General features: G+C 52.0%; 1 protein-coding gene across 5 annotated transcripts in view; it reads left to right on the top strand.

The window, feature by feature from the left end:
• Positions 1-24,635, top strand: part of WIZ (WIZ zinc finger) — a 43,833-nt gene extending 19,198 nt beyond the window's left edge. For 2 of the 5 annotated variants that reach the window (XM_020969229.2, XM_020969226.2), the window contains exons 3-13: positions 657-735; positions 3,220-5,717; positions 6,472-6,834; positions 13,491-13,661; positions 14,077-14,586; positions 16,214-16,612; positions 17,532-18,074; positions 18,703-19,218; positions 19,928-20,350; positions 20,924-21,116; positions 22,481-24,635. In XM_020969229.2, coding sequence (XP_020824888.1) covers positions 657-735; positions 3,220-5,717; positions 6,472-6,834; positions 13,491-13,661; positions 14,077-14,586; positions 16,214-16,612; positions 17,532-18,074; positions 18,703-19,218; positions 19,928-20,350; positions 20,924-21,116; positions 22,481-22,637 — 5,852 coding nt within the window. In that variant the 3' untranslated portion in view covers positions 22,638-24,635. Of the gene's footprint in view, positions 1-656; positions 736-3,219; positions 5,718-6,471; positions 6,835-11,164; positions 11,460-13,490; positions 13,662-14,076; positions 14,587-16,213; positions 16,613-17,531; positions 18,075-18,702; positions 19,219-19,927; positions 20,351-20,923; positions 21,117-22,480 lie in introns of those variants that run through there. The other 3 variants (XM_078154036.1, XM_078154038.1, XM_078154037.1) reach the window with 3 other exon arrangements.
• Positions 24,636-25,746: the final 1,111 nt, after the last annotated feature.

Raw genomic sequence — 25,746 nt, 5'->3', positions numbered from 1 at the left:
GTCACATAAAGATGTCACGTAGTGAAGAAGCTTCCTAAACACCCAATCATCTTATTGAACGAAGTGTAGATAAAAGTCACCCTTCTAAGTTAGTGGGGAGACTTCTCTGGGATATGAAGTAAGTCATGAGTGATGACATGTGCATTTTTTGGAGCCTGCTGTATGTCTGTGGATGTATGCTGCCCCGTCAGCATAGTGTGGTACAAAAAACTCAGGATTTGGAGTTAGTTCAAAACCTGGCTGTGTCACTAATGACTTGTGTGACCTTGGGCTTCCCCCTCTGGGCCTCAGTTTCTTCATCTGTCAAATGAGGGAGTTGGACTAGATGATTAGTTTGGTCCTTGCTAGCTCTGAAGCTGTGACTGTCTGGACCCATGTGGATGGCCACTGAGAGGACGGAGTGATTGGACCCTCAGCACTGGGTCTCAGAAGAAGACAGGGCGTTGGGTTGTGGTTTGGAGGGATTCCTGAATGTAATTAGATGTAGAAATAGACCCCTAAGTCTTTCCTCTCCTCCTTTCCCTGTGGGTACCAGTCCAGGGGTGGAGGGTAGGGAAACAAGGGACTGGGGAAAGGTCTGGGCATCCCCAGCTTGGAGCTGGGGAGGGAGTGGGAATGACCCTAGAGCCCTCAAGATTTCCCCATCTTTGTTACAGATGGGCCACCCCATCATGGCCTCGGCGACACCCTCCCCTCTGCCTCTGCCGCCACCACCGCCCACCGGAGCAGCAGCCGGTGAGTGCCAGGCTAGTCTGCTTCTCACTTCCTGGGGGGATGGAATAGGGTGGGCTCCATGCCTGAGGACAGCCTCTTCCCTTTCCCTCGACCCCTTCCCACTTCCCTCTAGCCTCAGACTGCTTCCCTAGAGCCAGAAGGGCAGGAATAAGTCTTTCCTAGTATGAGGGCACTGGAGACCAGGATGGCCAGATCAGAAGGGGTGCCCAAGGCGGGGGAGGGCATCTCTAGATGGGATTCAGAGCAGATACCTATAATCAACTCATTTATCTGAGCTTGTGGAGGAAGCAGTGGTGTGGATCAGTGGGCAAGTAACGTGCTTGGCTTTCAGTTCAACGCATCACATGTTTATTAAATACCTACTTTGTGTAAGGCCTTGTGCTGTGGGGATGCAGTGTGCCTAGGTAAGGGGGGAGAGCAGAGAGGTGGAGGCAGTCTCTATCTCCCAGGATGGCTTCCAGGCTCCCCAGCCTAGACTAGACCCCGAGGATGAGAAGAGTAACAGCATGGTGTAGTGGAAAGAGACCTGGGCCTGGAGTCAAGAAAGATGTGGGTTCTAATCCTGCTCCAGACACTTCATAGCTGTACGATTATGGGCAAGTCACATAACCTCTCAGCCTCACTTTCTTCATCTGTAAAATGGGGTATAGTTTTGTACAACCTACCTCACAGGGTTGTTGTGAGGAGAGTGCTTTGTAAGCCTTAGAGCGCTAACAATATGTGAGTTATCATTACCATTGTTACACAGGTGGAAAGTAACAACCTCTATCCTCAAGAAGCTTACTCTCTAATTAGTGGCCAATGCAGCATGTGCAGAAACAAATAGAGTGGAAGGCAGAATGTATAAGAGCAAGGGAGAGGGGTTGCGACCCACAGTTTAAGAGGCACTGAAGGGGTTGCGAGTGGAAAATGTTTAAGATCTAGTCTAGATGGTCCAGATGAAGGGCCCTGAGACCATTTTAGGAAGAAGAGATCACTTCCCCTTGGGGGAGGACATTCAGGGAATGCTTCATGGAAAAGGGGGCTCCAAGTCAGGTCCTGAGAAGGATTTTAACAAGTGGAAGTGAGGAGGGGGTGGGATACAGGGGTGGACGGTGCTTTGAGCTAAGAATCGTAGACAGAGCTTTACAATCATGGAATCTGGTCCCCTAATTCCATGGGTGAGGAAACAGAAACAGAAGAGAAAGTGACTTGCCCAAAGTCACATAGTTAGCGAAAGGCAGGATAGGACTTCAACTAAAGTCCTATGGCCCTACTGGTCCTCCTTCCACTTCACCATGCAGTAATGGTCTTCTTCCCGCCTCCCTTCCTCTCTTTCCTCTCCTTCCCTCCTGTCTTCTTCCTTCTTCCCCCATCCCTTTCTCCTTCCTTCTTTCCCTCCTTCCATCCCTCCTTTCCTCCCTTCTCTTCTCCTTTCCTGAACTCTATGTGAGCTTCCTAATCATGCTTTGAATGAGCCCATAATAAAATGGGCTTGGAGTGCCTTGGGGGAGAGGGTCCTGGAAGAGGCCTCTAGAGCTAAGAGGAAAGAAGGCTGGGATGTACTTGTTCTGTGGGGAAGCCGCTTCCTGGGGATAGTGGAGAGTTGCTGCCTGCCTTGAAGCATCCCACCAGGTCCAGGCGTGATGTAGGACATCCTTGGCCTTTGGCATCTACCCAGGAAGGGGAAGGTGGGGGAAGGGCTGGTGCTACCAAGGAGAAGCCTAGGGACACAATCTCAGGGGCTACAGATTCCAACATGTACTGGAGCCAGTTCATGTGGGACATTGCATGCTGGGACCCATGCCCTCCCTAGAAATAGATGCACCTGGTGTAGCAGGACAAAGTGCCCATGTGAAGCCCTCTTAGACTGCAGCTGGGAGGTGGTGTTAGTGGTGTTGGAGGAAGCACAACTGCCTAGGTGGCTTCGGGCCACTTGGGAGGACCTTCCAAAATCAGGCCCCTTGGTCTCCCAGCCCTGCCTTGCTATGTATGTGCTCTGAGTCAGAGACATGGCCCAAGGCAGGACAGGTAGTCCCTGCCCTCCTGTGGAGGGAAATCCCAATGGCCTGAACTTCTCTGGCAGTGATGGGTAAGGGTAGTAAGAGGTAGTGAGAGGCAGGAGAGGTGGGAGCTGGGGCTGGATACGGCAAGATGCCCAGCATGTCAGGCAGAGCTAAGCCAGGAGGCTTCTGGGGCCTTCTTTCCGTCCTCCACTAGCTCATCACTAGCTGAGTCAGAGGGACTGGGTGCAGAACTCCATTCTGCTACTTACTGTGTGACCTTGGGCAAGTCATTGTCCTCTCTGGGCTTCCATTTTTCCTCATCTGGAAAATGAAGAGGTTGAACTAGATGATCTCTGAGATTTCTTCCAGTTCTTAATCCCGTTATCCCTTCTTAGCTCCCTTCGCCCCCCTTCCCTGATCCACTAGGGCAGCTCTTAGCCATGCTGGCCTTATAGTAGATCAGCTCCTAACCTGTTGGTGTGTTGGTGATTCTTTGCAGCTACCGGGATGGAGGTGGTGCAGAATTCCCTCTGGGTTCACCACCGCTGCTGCTCCGGGGTCGGTTCCCCAGCCCTTCGGATGGGAGGGGCAGCCGGGCACCGTGGGAACGCCCTCTCTGTGTGGACAGAGGGGCCGATGTCAGGGAGGAGAGCACTTTAGAGAGGCCGTCCAGCTCCAGGGAGTCTGGGGCCCCATTCTGTCCCCGGGAGGCCTCCTCTGTCAGCGAGTCCAAAGCTGTACACACTGTGAAAACTCACACTGAATTGGGAGGGGGGCCGGAGCTCCGAGGCGCTCCTGAGATTGCAGCTGAGTCCCCTGCTCCCCTGGGGTCCTGGGAGGACAGGCGCCCCTCTTCTGAACCAAAGCCCCTTGACACTTTCCACAGAGAGCACTTATCGAAGAACAAGAAGGGCATCGTGAGGTTTGATTGGTTCTCAGACCCTGACGAGCATGCCCACTATAGGGAAGAGGGCCAAGGACTAGACGGTGGGGTCGGGCAGTCCATGCGAGTCCAGCCCCTGCGAGAGGCGGCTCCCCCGCTGGCCCTTCCGGGTTTCAGGAAAAGCCCTGCTCCTGGGTTAGGCACGATCAGAACCCTGGAGGCAGCAGTGGTCACTGAGAGGAAGGGGCTGGTGGCAGAGCCAGAGGCGTCTCAGAGGAGCCCTCTTCCTGAGCCCCACCCTGAGTGGGTCCTGCCCAGGCCGGGTCTTCAGGCCGGCCCCGAACTGGCCATCAGTAAACAGACATGGACAGTGAATGAGGAAGACTCAGTGGAACGGCTGTCCCTGGAGCCCCCACCTCGTGGCCCCTATGACATTGAAGTGAGGCCCTATTTCTGTAACTTGGTAGAGGAGGTTGACAAGGAGGCACTGGGGCAGGAAGAAGACCCTGCTGTCTACACTTGCATTGAGTGTAGCATTTACTTCAAGAAGAAGGAGCATCTCCTGGATCACATGATGCAACACAGCCGAGGCCCCGGGCAGGACCCTGTAGGTGACTCCCGAGGGGGACAGGGGCAGTTCTCCTGCAGTGAGTGTGGCTGGGCATTTGGGGACCCTGGCACTCTGGAGCAGCATCGCCGGCTCCACCAGGAGTCTAGGGAGAAGATTATTGAGGAAATTCAGAAATTGAATGAGTTCCCAGATGAAGGACGAGACGCTCGACTCCAGTGCCCCAAATGTGTGTTTGGCACCAATTCTTCCAAGATCTTTGTGCAGCATGCCAAGATGCATGTCAGGGAGAGGAGGGACCAAGGGGCTAAGAGCCTGGGCCTCTCTGGCCACTCAGGAGGTGAGGCCCAGGACAGTCCTGGCCACCTTGCCTACAAACACTTCAGACCCAATGAGCCACCAATAGCCCAGGGACCATCCCTAGGGCTGGGAAAGGGCCTCCACAGTTGCATCCTCTGTGGTTTCCCGGCCCCTAATGAAAATGTTTTGAAGGAACATGTGAAGTATGCCCACTCTCACCAGCCCTGGGGAGATGTTGAAGCTTTCGAGGATCCAGCCAGCCAGCCTGGAACCAGCCGTGACACCTACAGCCCTGCTCGGCTAGCCCGAATGCCTGATGTGGACTATTTTGGCAAAGCAGACCGGCTGTTTGCTCCAGCATGGCAGGAAAGCTCTGTTCATTATGATCCCACCCCTGCCTTTGCCCTGGGACACCACCGGCTGGACAGGAGTGGTCGGGTAAAGAAGGGTTTTCCCACCCCTAGCTTCCATTCAAGAAAAATGCTTCCTTATGGTTCCACCCACAAGACCTTGGGAATGTTGCCATTCTCCTCGGCCAAAGTTTATAGCCCCTATACCTTGCATCCTAGTAAAAAAAAAAGTATGGCCCACCTGAAGGACCTGGAGAGTGACATGGGTCAAGACTTCCTCACTGGGTGGGAGGAGCTCAGGCCCCCAGGGTCATATACCAGTGACCTGGGGAGCATGGAGGAGGAGATGTCTTTAACCACTGAGATTGACTTTCCTCAGAACCGAAGCTTTAACCCTGTCACCATCCCCCAACCTGCCTTGGAGCTCAAGAGGACTTTTCGAGATGCCTTACAGAAGGCCAAGTCCTCAGAGGCACAGCAGCACCAGCTGCGGAAGATGGTCCCCATCGTCCTTGTGGAGGAGATGAATCTGCAGCCCCCGCGGGGAGCTTTTCAAGCCCAGGGTCGGTTGACAAAGGCCCAAGGGGCCCCCTCTTCCACAGAGCTCATGCTGGATGGGCCTATCCCACTGGATTTGTTGCTGCTGGACTCCCCGCTCGAAGGGCCCTTGGGAATTGACGACCTCTTTGACTCAGATTCCCCCATGCTGAAGAATGAGGAGAGGAAGTGCCCTTACTGCCCAGACAGGTTTCACAATGGGATCGGCCTGGCTAACCATGTTCGTGGCCACTTGAACCGTGTAGGGGTGAGCTACAATGTCCGGCACTTCATTTCTGCAGAGGAAGTGAAAGCAATCGAGCAAAAGTTCTCCTTCCAAAAGAAGAAGAAAAAAGGTAGTATGTAATCAATTTGAGAGTCTCCTAATTTAAAACAAGTATACAAAAACAAAAGTGGGATTAATTGGCACCCTCCTTTCCATGGAGATAGGTATGTATATGCTGTCCAACTGGGGATATGGCCTTACTCCAAGGCGTGGCCCTGGGTATGGCTCTAGACCTGGACAAAAGGTCACACTGTTATACAGGGACCATCCAAGCTTCATCACTCAGTGGGAAGGGGACAGAGGGGGAGAGATTGGGCAGAGCAAATTTTCCATGTCTTATGTGCTGAGCCCCACTCCCCCTCAACAGAACTAAGCTGGACAGGACCCCAGATAAAGGAGGAGTGAGGGGAATCTGTTGTTGGGTATCATATCATGGGCAGGAGAAACCAAGGAGCATCTTAGTTGCTGGGTTATCCATGACTGCTCCAGTAAGAAGGAAGGCTTGAGAAAGGATTTGAAAGGGGATGAAGGGAGAAGTATTGGCAGGGGGACCCAGCCAGCCCTCCTGGAACCAGCCATGATGCCTACAGCCCTACTCAGCTGGCCCAGTTTCCCAGCAGGGACTATTTGGGCAGGGGTGGGGCAAAGGAGGGCACAAAGGACTAGAAGGTCAAGGGGATATGGGGAGTGTGCACAGCTGAGTCCAGGGAAGAGGTGCCATCGGGGGGAGAGGGGGAGGCAGATAGAGGCTACGTTGTTAGTCCCCAGAAGTGGTTCAGGGCTAGGAGATCCATGTCTGACTGGCTGTCCTGCTCTTCTCTCCACAGTTGCCAACTTTGACCCCAGCACATTCAGCTTGATGCGCTGTGAGTTCTGTGGAGCAGGCTTTGACACCCGAGCAGGCCTTTCCAGCCATGCCCGGGCTCACCTGCGAGACTTTGGCATCACCAACTGGGAGCTCACCATTTCACCCATCAACATTCTCAAGGAGCTGCTGGCGGCCTCGGCGGAGCGCCCTGTGTTGGTAGCCCCAGGCCCAGGGGAGCCTGGGTCCCCAGGCTGTGAGCGGGAGATGCTGGGCTTTGGCCCACCCAGCCTGATGACTATGTCTGAGTGCAGAGGGCGGGGCTCGCCACTCTCTCCCTTCCCCCAAGCCTGGGGTGATGACTTGGGGCCAATCTACCGAGATGGTAAGAGAAACCCGGGCTTCCTCCTACAGCAAGATGTGTGCCTCCTGACTGGTTCCTGGGGAAAGGGGAGGGAGCCCAGGCTCTTTGACTCCCAGAGGTTCCTGACTAGCTTTTAGTCTGGAGCAGGTTGGTTTCATGAAGTAGAGGAGGCCCTGGTCTAGAGAAGAGACACCGTACAAGGTGGAGACTAGATTTTAGGAGTTTAGGTTCCTTAGTTATTGGTCTTCCCTAATTCTAGTATCTCCCACATTTGCAAAGAGCTTTTCCTACACTTGAGCCTACAGTCTCGCTTCTCTAGATCATGTCCATTGTACAGACATCTTTAAATGCAGATGGCATTGGGCAGGGAGGCCCTGTATGCTCAGCCCTGAGTTGGATACTGTTGGGGAGGCAGAAGGGGACATAGTCCTTCCTTCCCATTTAGTTTGGTTGGAGATTTGTAACACAATTGGAGGCCGAAGCAAGGTTGGCTGTGGTCATAAGTCGTTAAGAGTAGGGGCAATATCACAGGGTGACTGGACTGTTGAGCCTGGAATGCACCTTCTCAGCCATCTACTCACTTTACATGTAAAGAATTCAGGGCCAGAGAGATTAAACAGCTGGTCCAGGGGTTGCACAGGTGGTAATTAGCCAGTATGCAAACCAAGGTCCTTGGACTGCAAACCTTATGCTCTTTTCCATTGTACTGTACAGATAATGCATGTGGGCTGTGGGAGTCCAGGGATCTTCATGGAGGGGTGAACTGGGACTGGAAGTATGGGTAGGATATGGATAAGGTAAAGAGAGGCTGTGGAGAGCCTTGAATGCCCCTGACGTGATCAGCTGGGTCTTAGGTGATTAGGCCAGTAGCCTGGGGAAGATGAGTTGAAGGGGGAGAGGCTAGAGACAGAGAGAACTATGAAAAGGCTGGTGGATTAATCTGTGTGAAGGAGATGAGGGCCCTGACTAGACTGGGGATAGTGGGGATCTAGGATTTAAAAAAAAAAAAAGGAAAATGGCCCTGAGCCAAAGAAGATAATGGGGCTGTTTACAGCAGAGATACCTGGAAGGGGAGGCCTGCTTTGGGATTGTTTTGGGGGCATAGGGGTGCTTCTCTCGCATGCCAAGGTGACCCTTCTTGCCTTAACCTCTTGGTGGAGATGGTATCTCTCCAGGCTCCCCAGCAGGACTCTCTGAGGTATTGGCAGGGGCCTCACTAATCTCTGGGCCCTCTCCTCTCTAGAGACCATCAGCAGCCCTGGTCAGGCCCTTCCAAGCCCACTTGTTTGTGGTGGTGCCCAGGCTACTTCTCCTTTGGTTTTCGGGGTGTGCTTGCTTGTTGATCTGGAAAGCCTAGTCTTGTCACTGAGCCCTGGGATAAGACCTACCCTAGCTTGGAAACTAGATGAGGAATTGCAAAGATGTTTTCCACAACTCCCAGCACTAAAGTTCTGTGACCCCTCACTAAAGCTTGTAACCCTAGGGCACAGAGCTGGAAGCTGCTTCCTCCACATATGGATATCAAGTTTTGGCCAGTGGTCAGTCAACTAGCATAGAACCTACTATGTGCTAGGCACTAGAGATACAAAGAAAGGCTAACAAACAAACAAAAACAGTTCGGGCTCTCGAAGAGCTCTCAGTACACGGAGCCATCTTTCTGTAGCTGTCCTTGGCCCATGCATGGAGGGTGGGAGTGCGCAGTGTCCCAGGGGTCTGGGGGTGTAACACTAGCCCTGTAGTGCAGAGGTTCTTAACAGTTTTTGTGTTAGGGACCCCTGTGTCAGTCTAGTGAAGTCTGTGGATGGACCCCCTCCTCAAAATTTTGTTTGTTGCCAACATCTCTAAGTAAAGGAAATGCCAAATTTCAGTTAGAGGTTAGGGAAAACAAAGATTTTTTTTCTTCCTTCTCAAGTTCATGGTAGATCCCAGGTTAAGAAGCCTGTTCTCAAGCCACCTGAGTACCTGGCTGCCCAGCGCCATCTGCTGATCCTGAAGAAACTGTTGGGATTCTTGCCTTGCCTAGGGAGCTGGCTTCAGGCCTGCAGGGTATTACAGTATTTTAGAACTGAACTTTTAAAACCATCAAGTCCAACACCTTCATTTGATAGAGCAAGGAGCTAAGGCCCAGAGAGGGGAAGTGATTTTCTGAAATCTCACAGGTAACAGTGGCTGAACTAGGATTAGAATGCAGGACCTCCAACTCCATTTCTGCTCCCCTACCAAGATCTGACTTGAGGTCTTAGCTTCTTCCCTGTGGAGTTATTGGACCCTACCCTTCACCCAAAAAAATCTAGAGAACCAGTCCCTGTGTTTCAGCTGCCCCTAAGCAGAACTGTGGTATTTTCCTAGTGAATCAGTTTTCCCCTTTCTCTCTTGCTGGGACAGAATTTCCAGAGTTTGGGTTCTGATCTTAGCCCTCATCTGAACAACAATTTCAATTTTTTCCTCCCATACCCAGAATTGCCAGGCTTATTGGAACTGGTCAAGAGCTTAAGTTGATTATCAGTCTCAGGTCCTTGATACACAGGGGCAGGCCAGTATCTCATTCTTTGGGGATTTGTGATCCTTCCCTTGGGATCGGCATGCCAGCTTCCTTTGGTGGTGCTGGTAGATTGGATGGGGTATCCGTTCTCAGAGGCCTGAGCCCCAGTTTCTCCCACTACTGTGTGTCAGTCTTCCTTCCTCTGTGGACATTGTCTCCCCAAGCCAAGGGATGGTGGCAGCTCCCTCTGGCTGAGAGCCTTGTCTTTACTGCCAACCTCCAGGGGAGTCAGCTCACCCTCAGGCTGCAGGCTTCCTGTGACATCCTCTTCTCAGACTCTCAATGAAGAGAGGGTGCGTGGCTTCCCAGAGCACCAGGAGGCTGCTTTGGGAGACTGATGTCTTAGGGCACAGGGAGAATCTGGGGTCCGACTTTTAGACTTACTCTTGTGGGCCTTCAAGGGCAGGAACTGAGAGCACTCAGTGGAAGTTGTAGAGAGGCAGAAAGGCCGGTGGTGACAGAAAGAAAAAACAAACAATAAACTTTCTAACGATGAGAACAATCCAGAGGTGGAGGCAGGCTACCTTTGGTGGTAATGTGTGCTCCTTAACTGGTGGAGGTACTGGGCAGAGGCTGGATGGTCCCCGTTGGGGTTCTGGTAGAAGGGATTTCTAATCAGGGGGTGGGTTGGACCTAGATAGGCAGAGGTTCTTTCCAACCCAGATTCTGTACCAGATGTCTCCCCCCCCCCACCTCTTTTCTTGAGGATTCCACAGGTGCCTCAGGAAACTGGGGCAGAATTGTGGATCTGTCTAGAGGTGATGAGCTTGCAGTCGCCTGAGGTCTTCAAGCAGGGGCTGGATGGCCACTTGCAGGGTCTGCTACTGTGGAGGTTCCCTTTGTGGATAGGTTGGACTAGCCACAACCACCTTCCAGTTCGGAGACTGTGGTCAGAGACTTAGGGCTGAGAGCATCCAGCTTACGGGGCCTTGACCTGGAGCCCCAGTAACTGTTTTTTAACGAGTGGTTTGTTTTTTTTTTAATAACTGTGTTTCCATATAATTGTTATCCTTTGTAATCCTAAGTATCTTATTTTGTATTTTATTCTGAGAAAGGGCTCACAGGTTTTAAAAAATTGCCAAAGACGTTCATGGCACAGACTGTTCTAGCTCAGCCCCCTTATTTGCAGATGGAGAAATTAAAGCGCTTGGGGGGTGGTGGTGACTGCTAGTATCTTATATGGGACTAGCCACGGGTGTCCGGCGGGGCGCACCCCGGGGAAGCTACCCACCACTGGTGGGGGGAGGGAGCGAGGGAGGAGGCGACCTCTTTGTTCCAGCCTCAGGGCCTGGCCTTGCCCTGCCCAGTCCTTTATAGTTCACAAACAGTAGCTCAAAAGCATTGGGTTTGGAGTCTGAGAGGGCCTGGGTTCAAATCCAGTTCCATCCGAGCCCCTGCCTTTGTGACTTCGGTCACTTTGTGAATTCTCTGTGTGCCTCGGTTTCCACATCTGTAGAAGAAGAGGAAGGTGGACGTAGTTGACTTGTGAATTCTAAGAATGGCTTTTCCCTCTAGAGCTGGGCTGGGAGGACCCGTGTCTTCTAGGCTGGGGGCGAGGCGGGGTAGGGTAGGATGGAGTTGGGGGAGGGAAGGGAGAGGAAAGGGAGGGGGAGCGGCCCTCTGGCGCTCGCTTGCTCCTGGCTGGCGGCTAGCTCGGTGCTCGCTCTCTCGGGCCTGAGCTGCTCAGCGGGTTTCTCCCGCCCCTAGCTTCGGGTGTCCAGGCGCCGGGGCGGGGCGGAGGAGAGAGGAGGGAGGAGGCCGGCGCTCACTCGGCGCTCGGCTGCTCCCGCCTGGGGCGGCCGCCCCGCGTGCGCCGGACCCAAGATGGCCGCCTCCACCGCCCAGTGCCGAGTGACAAAAGCGGACGGGAGGGCGGCGGCGGCGGCGGGGCCGCGCGGGGGGCCCCGGGAGCGCGCGCCCGCGGGGGGGCCGCCCCCGTCCCTCTCCCCGTCCCCTTCCCCCTCCCCGCCGCCTACACCGCCGCCGCCGCTGCTCCCGCCACCGCCGCCGCCGCTGCCGCCGCCACCGCCGAGGGACGGGCCCGAGCCGGGGCTGGGAGCTGGAGCAGGATCGGGCCCGAGCCCGGGCCCGCGGGCCGCACCGGGTGAGGAGGCCGCGCCGCGCCTCGTGGGGACCTGGGCTCTGGCCCTAGTCGGGGCTGGCGCCGCGGGCCGCCCCTTCCGGGAAGGCCTGGGCTACCGCGAGGCCCCGCTGGAAGAGAGGCGAGCGGCCCAGGGTGGGAGGTTGTGCGGAGCAGCCAAGCGAGCGCCTGGCTCTGTCGCCCGGGCAGGGCCTGCAGAAGAGGTCGGGATATTAGCCTGGAGCGGCTCTTGCGATCGCACACCCTAGGCGCCTCATCTTACAGGGAGGAAACTGAGGCCCACAGGTCAGGAGGGGCTTTCCTCTCCTATTTGTATTCCTATTCCTGTCCGAAATATAGAGCTTCCTATCCTTGCTGTTTCTGCTTCGATGATGGATGGAGCGTGGTCAGGCCGAACCTTTCCTCCTTTCTCAGTCCCAGCTTCCTGATCTGTAAAATGGGGGGAATTGGTCTGGATCACTTCTGAGCCCCTTCCCTGACCCAGAGCTCATCAGTCCGGTGCCCAAGGAACCCCACTGTGCTTTGGAGATCCTCAGTTTTCTCTACTGTAAAACCAAAGGGTCAGACTACCCTGGAATGGGGCGGTTCACCTCCCTCTGGGACGGGCCACCCCCTCACCCTGCAGGTCTCTGCCTGCCCCCAGTGGCGAGAAGGTGCCCAGAACAGAGGGAAGGAGGGAAGAAGGGAGGGAGCAGGAGGAGGAGGGAGGGAGGGCTGGCTGAGAGCGTGCAAGCAAGCCCTGGCCTGGGACGCAGAGGCCCTGGCTTCTCAGCTTGGCTCTGCCCTTTGCTACCTTTGTAGTCTCGGGCAAGTCTCTTTTTGTCTGTGGGCCTTTCATCAGCTCATCATTAGAAGATTTAAGGGTTTGGCTAGATAAACTCTAAGGTTCTTTTCACCTCTAAAATCCTGCTGATCATAACTAAGGTTGAGTTGGTTCTCCCTCTAACCTGCTGTAGACTATGTTATCTGATATCGGGGAGGACCTTCTCTGCCTTCCCTAGTCCCTAGAAGTTCATCATTGTGGCCTTACCTGTCACCTGATGGAATTGTTTGTCCCAACTTTTCCTGACAGATCTAATTACTATAGAAGTCACTTATTTACTCAGGGCTGCCTTCCTACCCCATGGCCCCAGCTAACTATTGTCATGCTTCTATTGGAAGGGCCTTGGGAGTGGGCCTTCCCGGGTGAAATGGAAACAGGGAACAATCCTAGTAGGGAAGATCCAATCAAAGCATGTAGGGTTATAAGATTTTAAAATCAGAGCTGAGATTGACTAGAGTTCATCTAGTCTAATCTCGTGACTTTGGATAAATCAGTCACCCTGTATGGGACTCAGTTTTCTCATCTGTACAATGAGGGGGTTAGACACGATGTTCTGATTTAATTGCCCAAGGTCACGCAGGAAGTAAGTAGTAGAGGGAAGATATATCTAGCTTCACTAACTCCAAATTCAGGACTCTTTACATCCTGATGCTCAGCTGGGCAAGGTATACAGGAGTTGGCTAGAGAGGAATGAATTTAAAATTTGTTTTGGCTGCGATAGATGTGGTACTTTGCAGCTCTCAACCACTCATGCGTGGTGTCTGATTTTGTGTAAGCCTATTGCAGCTCGAAGAGAACATGGGAAATGTAAAGTTCCCCCCTTTTTCTTTGGGTAAAATCTTGATTGATAAGGGTGCTTAGATTCTTCTGGCTTAGAGGTTTTCATTGGATTCTAGCTACCAATCCCAAGCCCCTGCCTTTGTTGACTCCAGGGTATTTGGGGCAGACTAAGGCTGTAGGGAGACAAGATGAAGAGATCCAAGTCTTTGACACCAGGACCGTAGGCTTGGCTGATATCTACCATGTCAATATAGGGATGCATTGGGTCTCGTGGGCACCAGGAGAAAAACATAGGTGTTCTGTGATGGGTAGCACTTGGTTAATGGTTGTCTTCTGTGTTAGCCTAGTGTGTTTAATGTTCCTTCACCCTCTTGACTATTCAGTCTGAATACATGTGTGTGTCTCTCTCCTAATATTCCCTCCGTTGGCAGTTCTGGCCTCTGAGGAAGAAGAGATGGTGGCTGTGGAGCTGGCCTCACCCCCGCTCCCAAAGAAGAGTGCTCTTCCACCTGGGCAGCTAGAGCAGACCACCAGCAGGTTGGGTAACAAGATGTCTCCAGAGATCCCCCATGGGAGCAAACAAGAGCCCCCAGATCTCAAAGGTGAGTTTCTTCCTCATCTGAGACTACTGAGGAGGCTATTGACTGGAGATTCTCCATTCCCTCTATCCCCCACATATGCGCTTTGCTAGCGAGGGTGCTTTAGAGGTTGTTAGAGTCATTTATTTTGGTAAATTCTCACTGAGGACTGGTCATGTAGGGATTTCATTATGAGGCCACCAGCCCTCTGCTTAGATATTCTCCTCTTTGCCAGTCAGAGGGCTTGGTAACCAGCCTAAGAATTCACTTCTATAGCAACTCTGGATTGAGTCAGTTGATCATCTACTGTATCATCCTCATGTAAATATGGCAGTCCCCTGGGGCCAGGCCTCAAAGGTGCCACCTCAGGTGTTTCTCTTCCCAGCCTGACCTCATGTGCCTGCCTTTTCTATGTCTGTGTCTCTTTCTTGATTTCCAGCTCAGAATCTGACAACATGTGAGGTGTGTGGTGCTTGTTTTGAGACTCGAAAAGGCCTTTCCAGCCATGCGCGCTCCCACCTTCGGCAGCTAGGCGTGGCTGAGTCTGAAAGTAGTGGAGCCCCCATCGACCTGCTGTACGAGCTGATGAAACAGAAAGGAAAACCCGACAGCAGTCCCCTGCCCCCACCCCTGGCCAAGAAATCCGGCTCCCCGAAGGAGGCAGCTGCTGCCTCTCCCCGCCCAGGCCTGCTGACCCTCAGCAAGGCAATTGACAGACCCCCCGATACCCCCATCAACAAGGCCATCAAGTCACCCCCTGGCTTCTCATCTAAGGGCCTTTCCCACCCACCAGGCTCCCCTCTTCTCAAGAAGGTGCCGTCTGCCTTGTCGGGGTCCCCCCCACCCAAGAACCCTGAGGACAAGAGCCCCAAGCTGCCCCTGAGCCCCCTATCAGGCTCCCCGAAGGCGCAGTGGCCCCAGCCAGAGGATGAGGGGCCCCTGAACCTCAGTGAGTTGGGATTTTTTAAGCTGGGTAAGGTCAAGGAAGTTTGGGAGGTGGGACAGTTGGGGGAAAGGGATTGGTGGTGGGGAGGGGGCTATGTTGCTACTAGGAGGCCAGATTTCAGACAGCAGGACTGGTGCTTCTTCTCCCCTAGAGGGAGTTTCAGCTTGAGCACTTGCAGCTCGTGTTAGCCTGTGCATCTGTCTGTGATTGAGGGCTAGGATAGAGCAGTTTGTCCAGTGGTACCATAGGTCCCACTTGTTCTCATCCCCCACTGCTTTTCTTTGCTGCTGGCCCCCTGGGCTGCAGCTGCTGAGTGGGGCCATCTCTCATATTCCTGATCTTCCTCTGGGCCTGAGACCGGGGAGACAGCTATTCAGACATCCAGATTCCCCTCCTCCTGGATTCTGTCTGTTGATCCTTCCCTGTCCTGTGGCCTGGCTTTTCATTATGCATCAACTTGGTCTTTTTTCCCTCCAGGTCTGTGTGAGGCTAGCCAGGGCCCCTCTTATACTACCAGTAGCCCAGTTTTACCATAGTGATGCTGGAGGCCTTAGAGGGCCCATGGACTCATTTGCACAAAGAGAACCAGAGTCAGGGCAGCTCTTCCTTCTCATGGGCCTCTCCGCTGGCCTTCCCATGTCTCTGGAGAGCCCTTGCTGGGGCTGTGTGCTCCATGGCAGACCTCTTCTTTTGAGAGTTGGCTACGACCTCCTGGGTTGGTTGAGCTCTCAAAGAAGAGCCACTGGGTCTGACTCCTTGTGGGGGCCCAGGGCAGCTCTTGCTGAATCCCACTAAGTCCCCTGTTACAGCTTTACTTCTACTTGGGGAATACATAGGTACCCCACCTAAGAAGCATCCTTTATGAGGGTAGGACAGCAGGGCCAGCTGCAGGCTTGCCGTTTGCTTGACCCATTGAAGAACCCACCCTAGTCCTGAGAGGGCAGCCGAATACGTACAGCTCTGTCTCCTTTACCCTGGGCCTGTCACCCATCTAATTCTGCCTCCTTAACTCCTCCAATACAGTGGCTTTCCAATCATTCCATTCCCATGGGTGTGTGGGGTTCCCTCTGTCAGCTGTTATGCTTGGCTCTGTACCATTCACCAGGTCTGGGTTCTTGGCTTTGACCCAGGCAGCACACCCTGCCCTGCATGGCATCCCATGACTGGAGCCCTGGGCCTAGGGTCCAAGTTTGTATGGACATGGTGAGGGGCTCAGACTTCCATTCAGTTGAGCTACTGCGCCTCACTCTGAAATCATGGAGCTTTTGTCTTCAGACTCTTGATGTACAGAGTTGGATTCCCACCTCCCCTCCCCCGTTTGGGGGGGGGGGATTGTCCCTGAAGGACAGGTCAAAAAAACTCTCCAGAAATGAATCTTTGGTTAAAATCTCTAGTCCTGAGTGTCTCCTACAGTCAAGGAATCAGCCAGATTCTGTGGCTTTTACTGTTTTTTTGCCAGGAACTCTGGCATAAGTGGCTGAAACAGACTTAGTCTTCTGGACCTTCCATTGCTGTGGCTCCCCAGGGCCTGGCTGGGGTGGGAACAATAGTTTCCCCTTTCCTGGGGGACCAACAACATGGCCCCAGGGGAGCGGGCATGGTGACCCCCCCCTATGTTTTGTCTCCGCAGCTTTAGATAGTGATTCGGGCAGAGAGCTTGATTGCCAGTTGTGCGGGGCCTGGTTTGAGACCAGAAAGGGCCTGTCCAGTCACGCCAGAGCCCACCTGCGCCACCTGGGGGTGAGCGACCCGGATGCCAAGGGATCCCCCATAGACGTGCTTCACGAGCTCATCAAGAGCGACGGCTTCCAGACCCGCCTCCCAGCAGAGCGGGAGGTGCTGGCAGAGCCTGGGCGGTCTGGCCTTTCGGCCCTCCGGCCCTCGGCCACGGCTCTCTCACTGCTCTCCCCCCCGCCCGCCAAGAAGCCCAAACCGAGGGCGTCGGGTGAGGCCAGCCTTCGGGGGAAGCAGGATCTCTCTGCCAGCATATTCTGGGCCTCAGACGTGGAGCTGTCTCCTCTCAATCTCTGTAGGTTCTCTCTTCCACTGTCTCTTCTCCCCTCCAGTCCCTGCCTCCCCCTTGGGGGTCCAGGGAAACTTTTATCACTTCCCACTTGAGGGAAGGGAACAAGAAGGTCCATCACGTGGCTGGGCTTTTCTTTACCCAGGGGCCTGGGTTGTCACTGACTAGGAGGCTATTAATTGCCTGCCTCCTCTGGGAGGGGACACCATGTTTATGGGGGCTCTCCTGGGAGGGGAACCCTTGGTTGGGTCTCCATTGAGGGAGCCATTCCCCTGTCTTTGGAGTTTCCCCTGCTCAGGTTCTTATCTTTGCCATCTGTGGCCATTCTTTGCCTTCTGAAGTCCCCAGGGCCCTGTGATCATTTGGAGGGCGGTGTGGGCAGTTGTATCCTCTACTTCAGAGGTCTCTTCTAATGACGGCACTAGCTGCTCATTCAGGACCCACCACATTTTAAGGAGTTTGGTCACTATGGAAGAATCTGAGTCTCCAAAACAAGAGCAACTTGAAGGCTACTGGCACAGTCCTATGAGACGAGAGGCCTAAAGCTGTATCGGCCTTCCTCCTGTACTCCAGTGGCCCTCCTCTGGTCCCATTGAAAAATGGGGAGATAGGTGGAGATGGCAGGAACTGTCTTGCAGGGGCAGCTTGCTTCAAGTGCCTTCCTATGGGGAGCATCTTTCATCCCCGTCTCCTCCTGAATCCCTATTCTCTCTGTCCCTCCCTGCTTCCTGCCACCCTGCTCAGGTAGCTTTCTGTGACCCTTTCCTGTTATAGTCCTGAATCGGCTAACTGATCTCCTCTTATCCTTGGTTGGCTAGGACCATCTGGTGAGGGGCTGGGGGTGGGGGAGGAGTGGTCAGGATTTTGATGATCAACTCCAGCCACAGTTCCCAGTAACCTTTCTTGCTTTCTCCTCTTCCTGTAGCATCAGGCCCGGAGCCAGTCAGGGACATCCGTTGTGAGTTTTGTGGTGAGTTCTTTGAGAATCGCAAAGGCCTGTCAAGCCATGCACGCTCCCACCTGCGGCAGATGGGAGTAACAGAGTGGTATGTCAACGGCTCACCCATTGACACCCTGCGAGAAATCCTAAAGCGCCGGACCCAGCCTCGAGCTGGAGGACCTCCCAACCCAACCTTACCAGGCCCAAAGGGACTGGCCAAGGCAATGGGTGGGGGTCCTGGGGGTTCCCTGGAGGCCCGAAGTGCATCAGAGCTGCATGTAGCTCCCCCGCCCAAGAAGCTGCAGCCATCTAGCAGTCCCCTGGGCCACTCACCAACCACCTCTCCGCCCCCAACTGCTCGGAAGATGTTCCCTGGTCTTCCACCTCCCTCCCTCCAGAAGAAACTGAAGCCTGACCAGATGCGGATGGAGATCAAACGGGAGATGTTGGCTGGAAGCCTGCATGGTGAAGGACACCCATCTGATGGACCCTGGGCACCTCGTGAGGACATGGCACCCCTGAATCTGTGTAAGTTATTTCATGAGTGATGAGGAGGGAAGTAGGAATAGAAGAAGGTAGTCAAGCCAAAGGCAGATAGCGACACAGAAATCTGGGAGCCTGCTAGGAATAGGACTGGAAGGTGCCCACCTTCTTAATGGCCAGGAGATCCAAGACAATGAAGAGAACCCTTTCCCTATTAAGGTAAATCTGCTAAGTTAATGCTTTCTAAATCTGGTTCCCACTGACCCAGGGCCCCATAGGGGTTACTAATTGAGTATGATTATGGTAAGCACTAGAAGTCCACTAGACAAGGGATTGGACATGCTTTGTCCTACTCTCTTTGACTAGAATCTGTTGAGGCTCTTCTGGAGTGCTTGGACCTGTAAAGGGCAGGAAACAGGGCCAAGGTTAGGTCCAAGGTTCAGGGGCAGTTAAGTCAGTCAGACACTGAAGGGAGAAGAGGTTTGTTCTAGAGAATGTACTGGATCAGAGCAAGCCCCTAGGAACTCTTCCTAGAACAACCACCAGCCTGTCAGGAGGTCAAGGCCTAGATAAAAGAGCCCAGGGAAACATAGCTTTCATACCATTAGGTGTGCTTGGCACCCTATACCTTTGGAAACTTCCTGTATCCATCGTCCTCCCTCTTTCCCTGCAGCTTCCCGGGCTGAGCCGGTCCGGGACATCCGCTGTGAGTTCTGTGGTGAATTCTTTGAAAATCGAAAGGGCCTGTCAAGCCACGCACGCTCCCACCTGCGGCAGATGGGGGTGACCGAGTGGTCGGTTAATGGTTCGCCTATTGATACTCTTCGAGAGATCCTGAAGAAGAAGGCCAAACCGTGTCTCATTAAGAAGGAGCCTGCTGCAGGCGAATTGCCCTCACCCCTGGGTGAGGATGGGCCCAAATCCCCTGGGAAGGTGCTTCAGGCCCTGTCTCTGACCCCATTGGCTGGTCGTCCTGGCAAACCTGGGCCTGGCTCTGCCAATGTACCCCGGGAGATGAGCCTCTCTCCTCTTGCCACCAAACCATCTACTGGTTTCCTCACCCCCATGGCGGCAAAGCGGCCGCTGCCTGAAGACCGACTTCTCTCTGGGGAACTGAAGCCTAAAACCTATATACAGACGGAGCTGCCTTTCAAGACTAAGACCATTCACGACAAAAGCTCACACACTTGTAAGTTGGGAGTTGGTAGGGTTGAATGAGAAGTGGGAATTCGCATAATTTTAGCTGTTGGTCACCTATCCAACCTTTCATTGTTATCCAGAGGTGAGGGTAGGTGTGTTCTCTTCACGAGTGGTGAGACCCTTGAAGGTGGGGGAGTAAGGGCTAGATATCCAGACCCTGCCTAGTTCATCTCTCCACCTGCCTTGTAGCAGGCCTTCTTTCCATCCCATATACCTACCCCTGGTCCTTCTAGAGTGGTAGTATCTCTCCTAAGTATCTCTCATCAAGCCTCAGAAGGGTCTGGGTATCCTGTGAATGGTATAGTGCCAGCTGGAAGTTGTCTCAGCAGAGATAACTTTCTACTGTCAAAGTTACAAAAAGGGCCTAAATATGGTGCAAGAGGGGTGAGTCCAGAGTCATTGGAACACTCTTGTTTTCTCCAGGTGTATGCTGTTCTTTGTCTAGCTTTCTTCTGATAACTGACAAATGCTTTAAGGATTGCAAAGCACTCGTTCCGTTTTATGTCACAACACTTCTGTGAGGCAGGTAGTACGAGTGTAGCTGCCTTCATTTTGTAGAGGATAAAACAAGCTCCCAGAAATCAGGTTGTCCTTGGTCCCACAGCTAGCAGGGGCTAGAGGCAGAAATCAAACCCAGGTGGTTCTGGATTCTTCAAGTGGCCCTGTATGCTCATCCTCCCCTCCTTTTCTGCCCACAGCCAGCGAGGCCTGTTGCGAGCTATGTGGCCTCTACTTTGAGAATCGTAAGGCATTAGCCAGCCACGCTCGGGCTCACCTGCGACAGTTTGGGGTGACAGAATGGTGTGTGAATGGCTCCCCAATCGAGACCCTGAGTGAGTGGATCAAGCACAGACCCCAGAAGGTGGGGGCCTACCGCAGCTATATCCAGGGTGGCCGGCCCTTCACCAAGAAGTTCCGTAACTCAGGCCACGGGCGAGACGGGGACAAACGAGTGCCCCTCACGTTGGCTCCCAACAGCCTCACCCTGGTGAACAAGAACCTGGGGGGTGAGCTAGGATCTGGGGAAGCAGGCCGGACTGGAGATGGTGGTGAACGACCCCTGGCATCCTCCCCTCTGGCTTTGGTGAAGGCCGAGGAGCACCAGCGTCAGAATATCAATAGTGAGTGTTGAGCTTTGATTAGCAGGGTGGGTAGGAGGGAGGCTTTTTCGCTGCTAGATCTGTTCTTAGTTGTGTGAATGGGGAACGAGTGTTTCTCAGCAGATCCCCTCCCTTTACAATGTTCTAGCTGCTATTTTGGGGTGGGGCTGGCATCTGAAAAGTTGGAGAGAGGGACGTGAGGGATGACTGACTTAAACATGGACATGATAGAGCTTGTTTGAGTTAGCTGCCCATCTCTTCTTGATCTAAAAATTCAGATCTTTTCTTACATTAGCATGGAGCTCTCCTGCTATAGGGAGCCAGTACCAAAGTGGCTTTTTCGAGTTGGGGGTGCTTTTCTTCCCTTTCTCTTGAATGCAGAGCTTTTCTCCCAGGATCTGGGGCTCTTACCTTTCCATTAACTTTGAGGGTCCAAACCTGGTCTCCTTGCAGGCTCCTCCTGTCTTTTCCCCATTTTGTAGGAGTCTGATTGGAGAGTTTGTATGCCTGTATGTGTGCATGCCTGTGTGTGGATATGGGGATCACAGACCTGCCTTGCTTGTCTGATGTTGATTCCATCCCTCTCCTGGGTAGAATTTGAGCGCAGACAAGCCCGACCTCTGGATACAACCTCGTCTCGGGGTGAGGAAGCCAGTGACTTTCAGCAGAAGCTAGAGGAAGTGCGACAGCCACCTCCCAGAGTAAGGCCTGTCCCCTCGCTGGTCCCCCGCCCTCCCCAGACGTCTTTGGTGAAGTTTGTGGGCAACATCTACACTCTGAAATGCAGGTGTGTTCTTCTGGGGACATTGGATCCAGGGGCAGGGAGGACTTGAGGGAGGATTCTTTGGGGCATTTAAGCTCTCAACTGTGAGGGTATGGTTCTGTGGTGTTACAGGCATAAGGGTAGCCACACAGCTCTCTAGGACCTAAAATGGTCGTATGTACTCTGCCAGTTTATGTACTTCACTTTTTTTTCTGGGCCTTTGGGCAAGAAGTCGCAGTGCCATCCCAACTCTGTAGTTCTTGTAGTTCTGTGCTATAGACATCAATGGGGAACCAGCTGGGGGCTCCTTAGATGTAGAGTCATTAATGCCCAGAGTGGCCCACCTGTCAAGTGCTCCGGGATAGATTAGAAAAGGAAATTTGGCAAATCTACACGCCTGGGAACCCTCCAGGCCAAAAACAGGTTCAGAAATGCCTCTTCCAATAATTAATCAGCCCTATTTCTGCTTAGAAACCATTAACTGTTCTTCCCTAGGACTCTTGTTCCTTAGGCTTAAAGTGAGTCCTCAGTTCCAGTCAGTTGTCATAGGAATTATGCCTTCCCGATTTGAATCATTAGCTCTTGTGTGGCAAAGCTAATATTTGAATGAGTTGGAACAATTCCTCTCATATCCTCTATATCCAGTCTTTTATTTGTCTACATCTGGGGGTCCATGAACTTATTTTTTAGTATTATTTTAAAAACCTTTTAATTTCCCGTTCCAAATTCTGTCTCTTCCTCCACCTTCTCCCCCACTCAATGAGAATGCAAGAAATATGCTACCCATTGTGCATATGAAGTCATGCAAAACATATTCCTACCTTAGTCATGTTGCAGGGGGAGAAAAGCAAGAAAAATAAAGAATGTGAAAAAAAATGTGCTGTACTCTGCACTCAGAGTTCATTGGTTTGCTGTCTGGATAGGGATAGTATTTTTCATCATGAGTCCTTTGCAATTAATTGCATGAACTTATTTTTAAAAATTTTTTTTATAATTGTGTTTCACTATAATTAGTTCCCTTTGTAATAGTATATATTCTGTTTTATGCACTTAAATTGCACTTTTATTTTATGCACTTAAAAGCATGATTCTGAGAAGGAGTTATTGGTTCCACCAGACTGACAAAGTAATATGATAGAACTACCCTGTGTTTTATGATGATTCTGGTACGGTAGCTCAGTCTCAGGCAGAGGTAGAAAGGCAGCAGAGGTGCCACCTTCAGGCAGGTAAGGTTACCTGTTGACCTTCAGAGCTGAGGATGGGGTGTGGGGTATGCCACATGTGCAGGTCCAAGGCAGGTGTGTGGGGAGGGCCAAGGTTTCCCTGCCCTTCTGAGTGTTCGGGAGGGTCTGGGGCCCCTCCCTGAATGACCGAGTTCTCTTCCACAGGTTCTGCGAAGTGGAGTTCCAGGGTCCCCTCTCCATCCAGGAGGAGTGGGTACGGCATCTTCAGAGGCACATCCTGGAAATGAACTTCTCCAAAGCAGAGCCCCGGCCAGTGGAGCCTGAGGCCCCTGAGGCACAGACAGTGGCCGAGGCTCAGTAATGGGAGGCAGTGTGAAGCATTCCAGAGCCACCTCTCTTCCTTTCCCTCTCTCTGTTGGTTTCACCCTTTCTCTCCACCAACCTCCTCTGTTCCGTTTTCAAAGGAGCAAGTCACAACCTCAACACTCAGGCCCAGGCCCTGGTGCCCTAAGCGTGAACACTACAGATGATGATGAGTTGTTTTCCTAGCCTTCCCTTCCTCCGTTCCTTTCTTCCTTGGGCTTGGAAACTACCCTAGCCAGGGTATGATAGTGCAAAGAGGACATTTCTCCCCACAGGTTTTAGGGCAAAACTCGTACCCATGAGCACTCGAGTATTGCTTATGCCAGGAGGGAGAGAGGTGGCTTGCTTCTTTCTGTCTGTGGCCAAGCAGATTAGAAATCTGCAGAGAGCCATAGAGGATAGTTCCTCTGTTGGGACCCTGAGGGCTGGAGCCAGAGCAAGGCAGTCAGTCTCCACTCAGTTAATTGTGTGTAGAATCCCAAAGCCCCTGTCTGTTTGCTGCCTCAGGAACCAGGTGGTTATTATTAACCACCTGGTTCCTCTTTTGCCCCAGGTTGGCTGCATGATAGTCCTCACTACTTCTGACCTCTCCCCAAACTCCCAGACACAACCCACCCTCCACACACTCCCAGGGCATCTTGTTTCATGGGGGAATCTGCCCTTCCCTACCCTCCTCCCTTCTTCCTTCCTTTTTTCCCCCGTTCACTATCCTATTAGATGCCCGGTCAAACGAGTGCATCATTCCCACGGTGCTTGCTCCAGGGCCCTCTCATGCCTGGTGTGGGGGTCAGCGTTGGCCTCAGGCCTTCCACAATGCCCAGGCGGGGGGAGCACTGATAGCCTCCAATGCCACGGAAATCACTGGTGGCCCCCTAAGCAGCCTGAGGCCCCGAGAGGGGTTTTCCCTGAAAAGAATTAAGCTCAGAGCTGACAGCTTTCTCCTGCCAAGTCATGTCCCCAAAGATCAGCAAGGGGGTACTTTAGAGGCCCCCTCCCCCTACCCCCACTCTGGGATGGGACTCTGTTTTTCCCCCATCTCATCCCTTCTTTCACTATTGCTTTTTATGTATAGCTTCCTAGACCTTCCACTTTTTTAAACTAGTTTTGTGTAGAGAATAAGGAGCATTGATTTTTATTTTGGAGTCCTGGGCCAAGTAAAGCCGGGAGGCAATTGACCTTTTAACTTTTTTCAGTGGCCACTGGTTATTAATGTACCTAGAAGTATGTAAATTAGATTAAATTTCTCTTCTGGAAACACATCTGGGTAGCTGGAGGGGTGTGTGTGCGTGTGTGTGTGTGCGTGTGTGTGTGTATGTGTGTTTTTCTATAGGGGTGACAAAAGAGAAACATACCAAGGTCCTTTCTAAGTTAGTGAGCCCTCGATGGGTCTGAGGGTGGACAAGTAAAAAGACTTCATTGCTTGGGAATTGCAGCCACTGATCTTTTCTAGAGACAAGTTAGAATTGGACCCAGGCCTCTAGGGGTCTTTGGACTCAAGTGCTAGGGGCATTGGAGGTGTGAAAGAGCTGCTGTACTTTTCTGAGTAATGAGGGGCAAAGCCCAGAGCATTTCTGTGCTATAGAAATGCCATCACTTTGGCAGAAGGGATCTGGCCGGTGGGCAGGAGTCCTGTGGTCACTTCATACGGAAGAAGGAACACTCCCCTTCCCCAGGGGGTTTATTGGAGTCTGAAGACTAGTGCTGAGAATGAAGTTAGCATTTTTGACTCAATAAAAGAAAACATTTTCTAACAATTAGAACTATGCAGTAATGGATGGAAATGGAAAGAAGCCCGCCATCCCCAGAGGTGAGAGAACAGCCTGCGTCCCTGCATAGTGGAAAGAACACTGGATTTGGAACCCAGCCCTGCTGCCTATTACCAGTATGACCTTGGGCAAGTTACAGTCCTACTTTAGACCTCAGTTTCTAATCTTTATTAGCACTGTACTTGGCACTTAGTAAGCCCTAAATAAAAGCTTTTCATTCATATGTAAAATGAGTGGGACTGCATGGTCTCAGAGGCCCTTTCCTGCTCTAGATTCTATTGTCTTCCATCTGGTGTCAGGTGTCTTGGAGGGGGTGGGGTGGACTTCTGAGGTCTTTTCCTCTTCTTTGAATGAGCCTAGATAGACTGCTTAGATTCTCTTCTCCAAGTAGGGGAATTGGGAATTTTTTAACCCCTTCTTGTTAGCTCCCTTCCCCACCTTATTCCCTTGACTGCCTCACCCAGAATACAAGACATACCAGGCAGGGTCAGATTATCTGAGTGGGCTTGGAAGTCTAGTATGGGTGCCAAGGGATGGTTTATTATGGTGGTCTATCATCTATTACATCCATCACCTTAAAAATCACTTCCTTTGGTAACCCACTAAGGACCTATGACTATATAAATAGTTTTTAAAGCCTAATTTTGCCTATGTAATATTTGAAGATAACATTCTCTTGGGTATCTTAATCCTAAAACCATTTTCCTTCATTAATTGTGCTATGACTTATAGTGTTCATGGATTTGATGAAAAGAGCAAATCTTCACCCTAGGAAAAAAAGTAATTAATTCGCTTGAAACAAATAATGCATTTAATTATTGGGTACTCTTAGAAATTCAGGCAATTATGTGTGACTCTAAACCCCTTCTAGTTACTGCATATGGCTCTCAGGATGTTAAACCCTTAGGTGGTATATTCTTGAACATTGATGATACAGATTGTCCTTCCTTATTTGTGAGAGAGTTATTCCATAGGACCTAGAGAATAGTGTAATTTAAATTCTGGGAAGTAGAGGAAAGCTTTTGAGTTTTAAGGACTAAACTACGACGTGTTAAGGAGATAACAGTTCTTGTCCTAATAGGCACATCACTACAAAGGGATAAAATATATGGCCTTTGGGACAGAACTTAGACATTACTTTTCTTGATGAATTACCATCTACACTGAACATTTGGAATCTTAAATAAACTGTCTTAAATGTATAACCATTATTTGTTTAATCGAATTAGGAGGGTTTTCTATTAAAATAGACAACTAGCATTTATTAATCATGTTATGTGCCAAGCACGGAAAAGTAAAAAAGAAAAAAAAAACAGCCCCAGTTTTCAAGGAGCTCACAGT

Source organism: Phascolarctos cinereus, unplaced genomic scaffold (genome assembly GCF_003287225.1).
Source record: "Phascolarctos cinereus isolate Bilbo 61053 unplaced genomic scaffold, phaCin_HiC Scaffold_4;HRSCAF=312, whole genome shotgun sequence".
Lineage (NCBI taxonomy): Eukaryota > Metazoa > Chordata > Mammalia > Diprotodontia > Phascolarctidae > Phascolarctos > Phascolarctos cinereus.
This window is presented reverse-complemented; position numbering and strand designations above follow the sequence as displayed.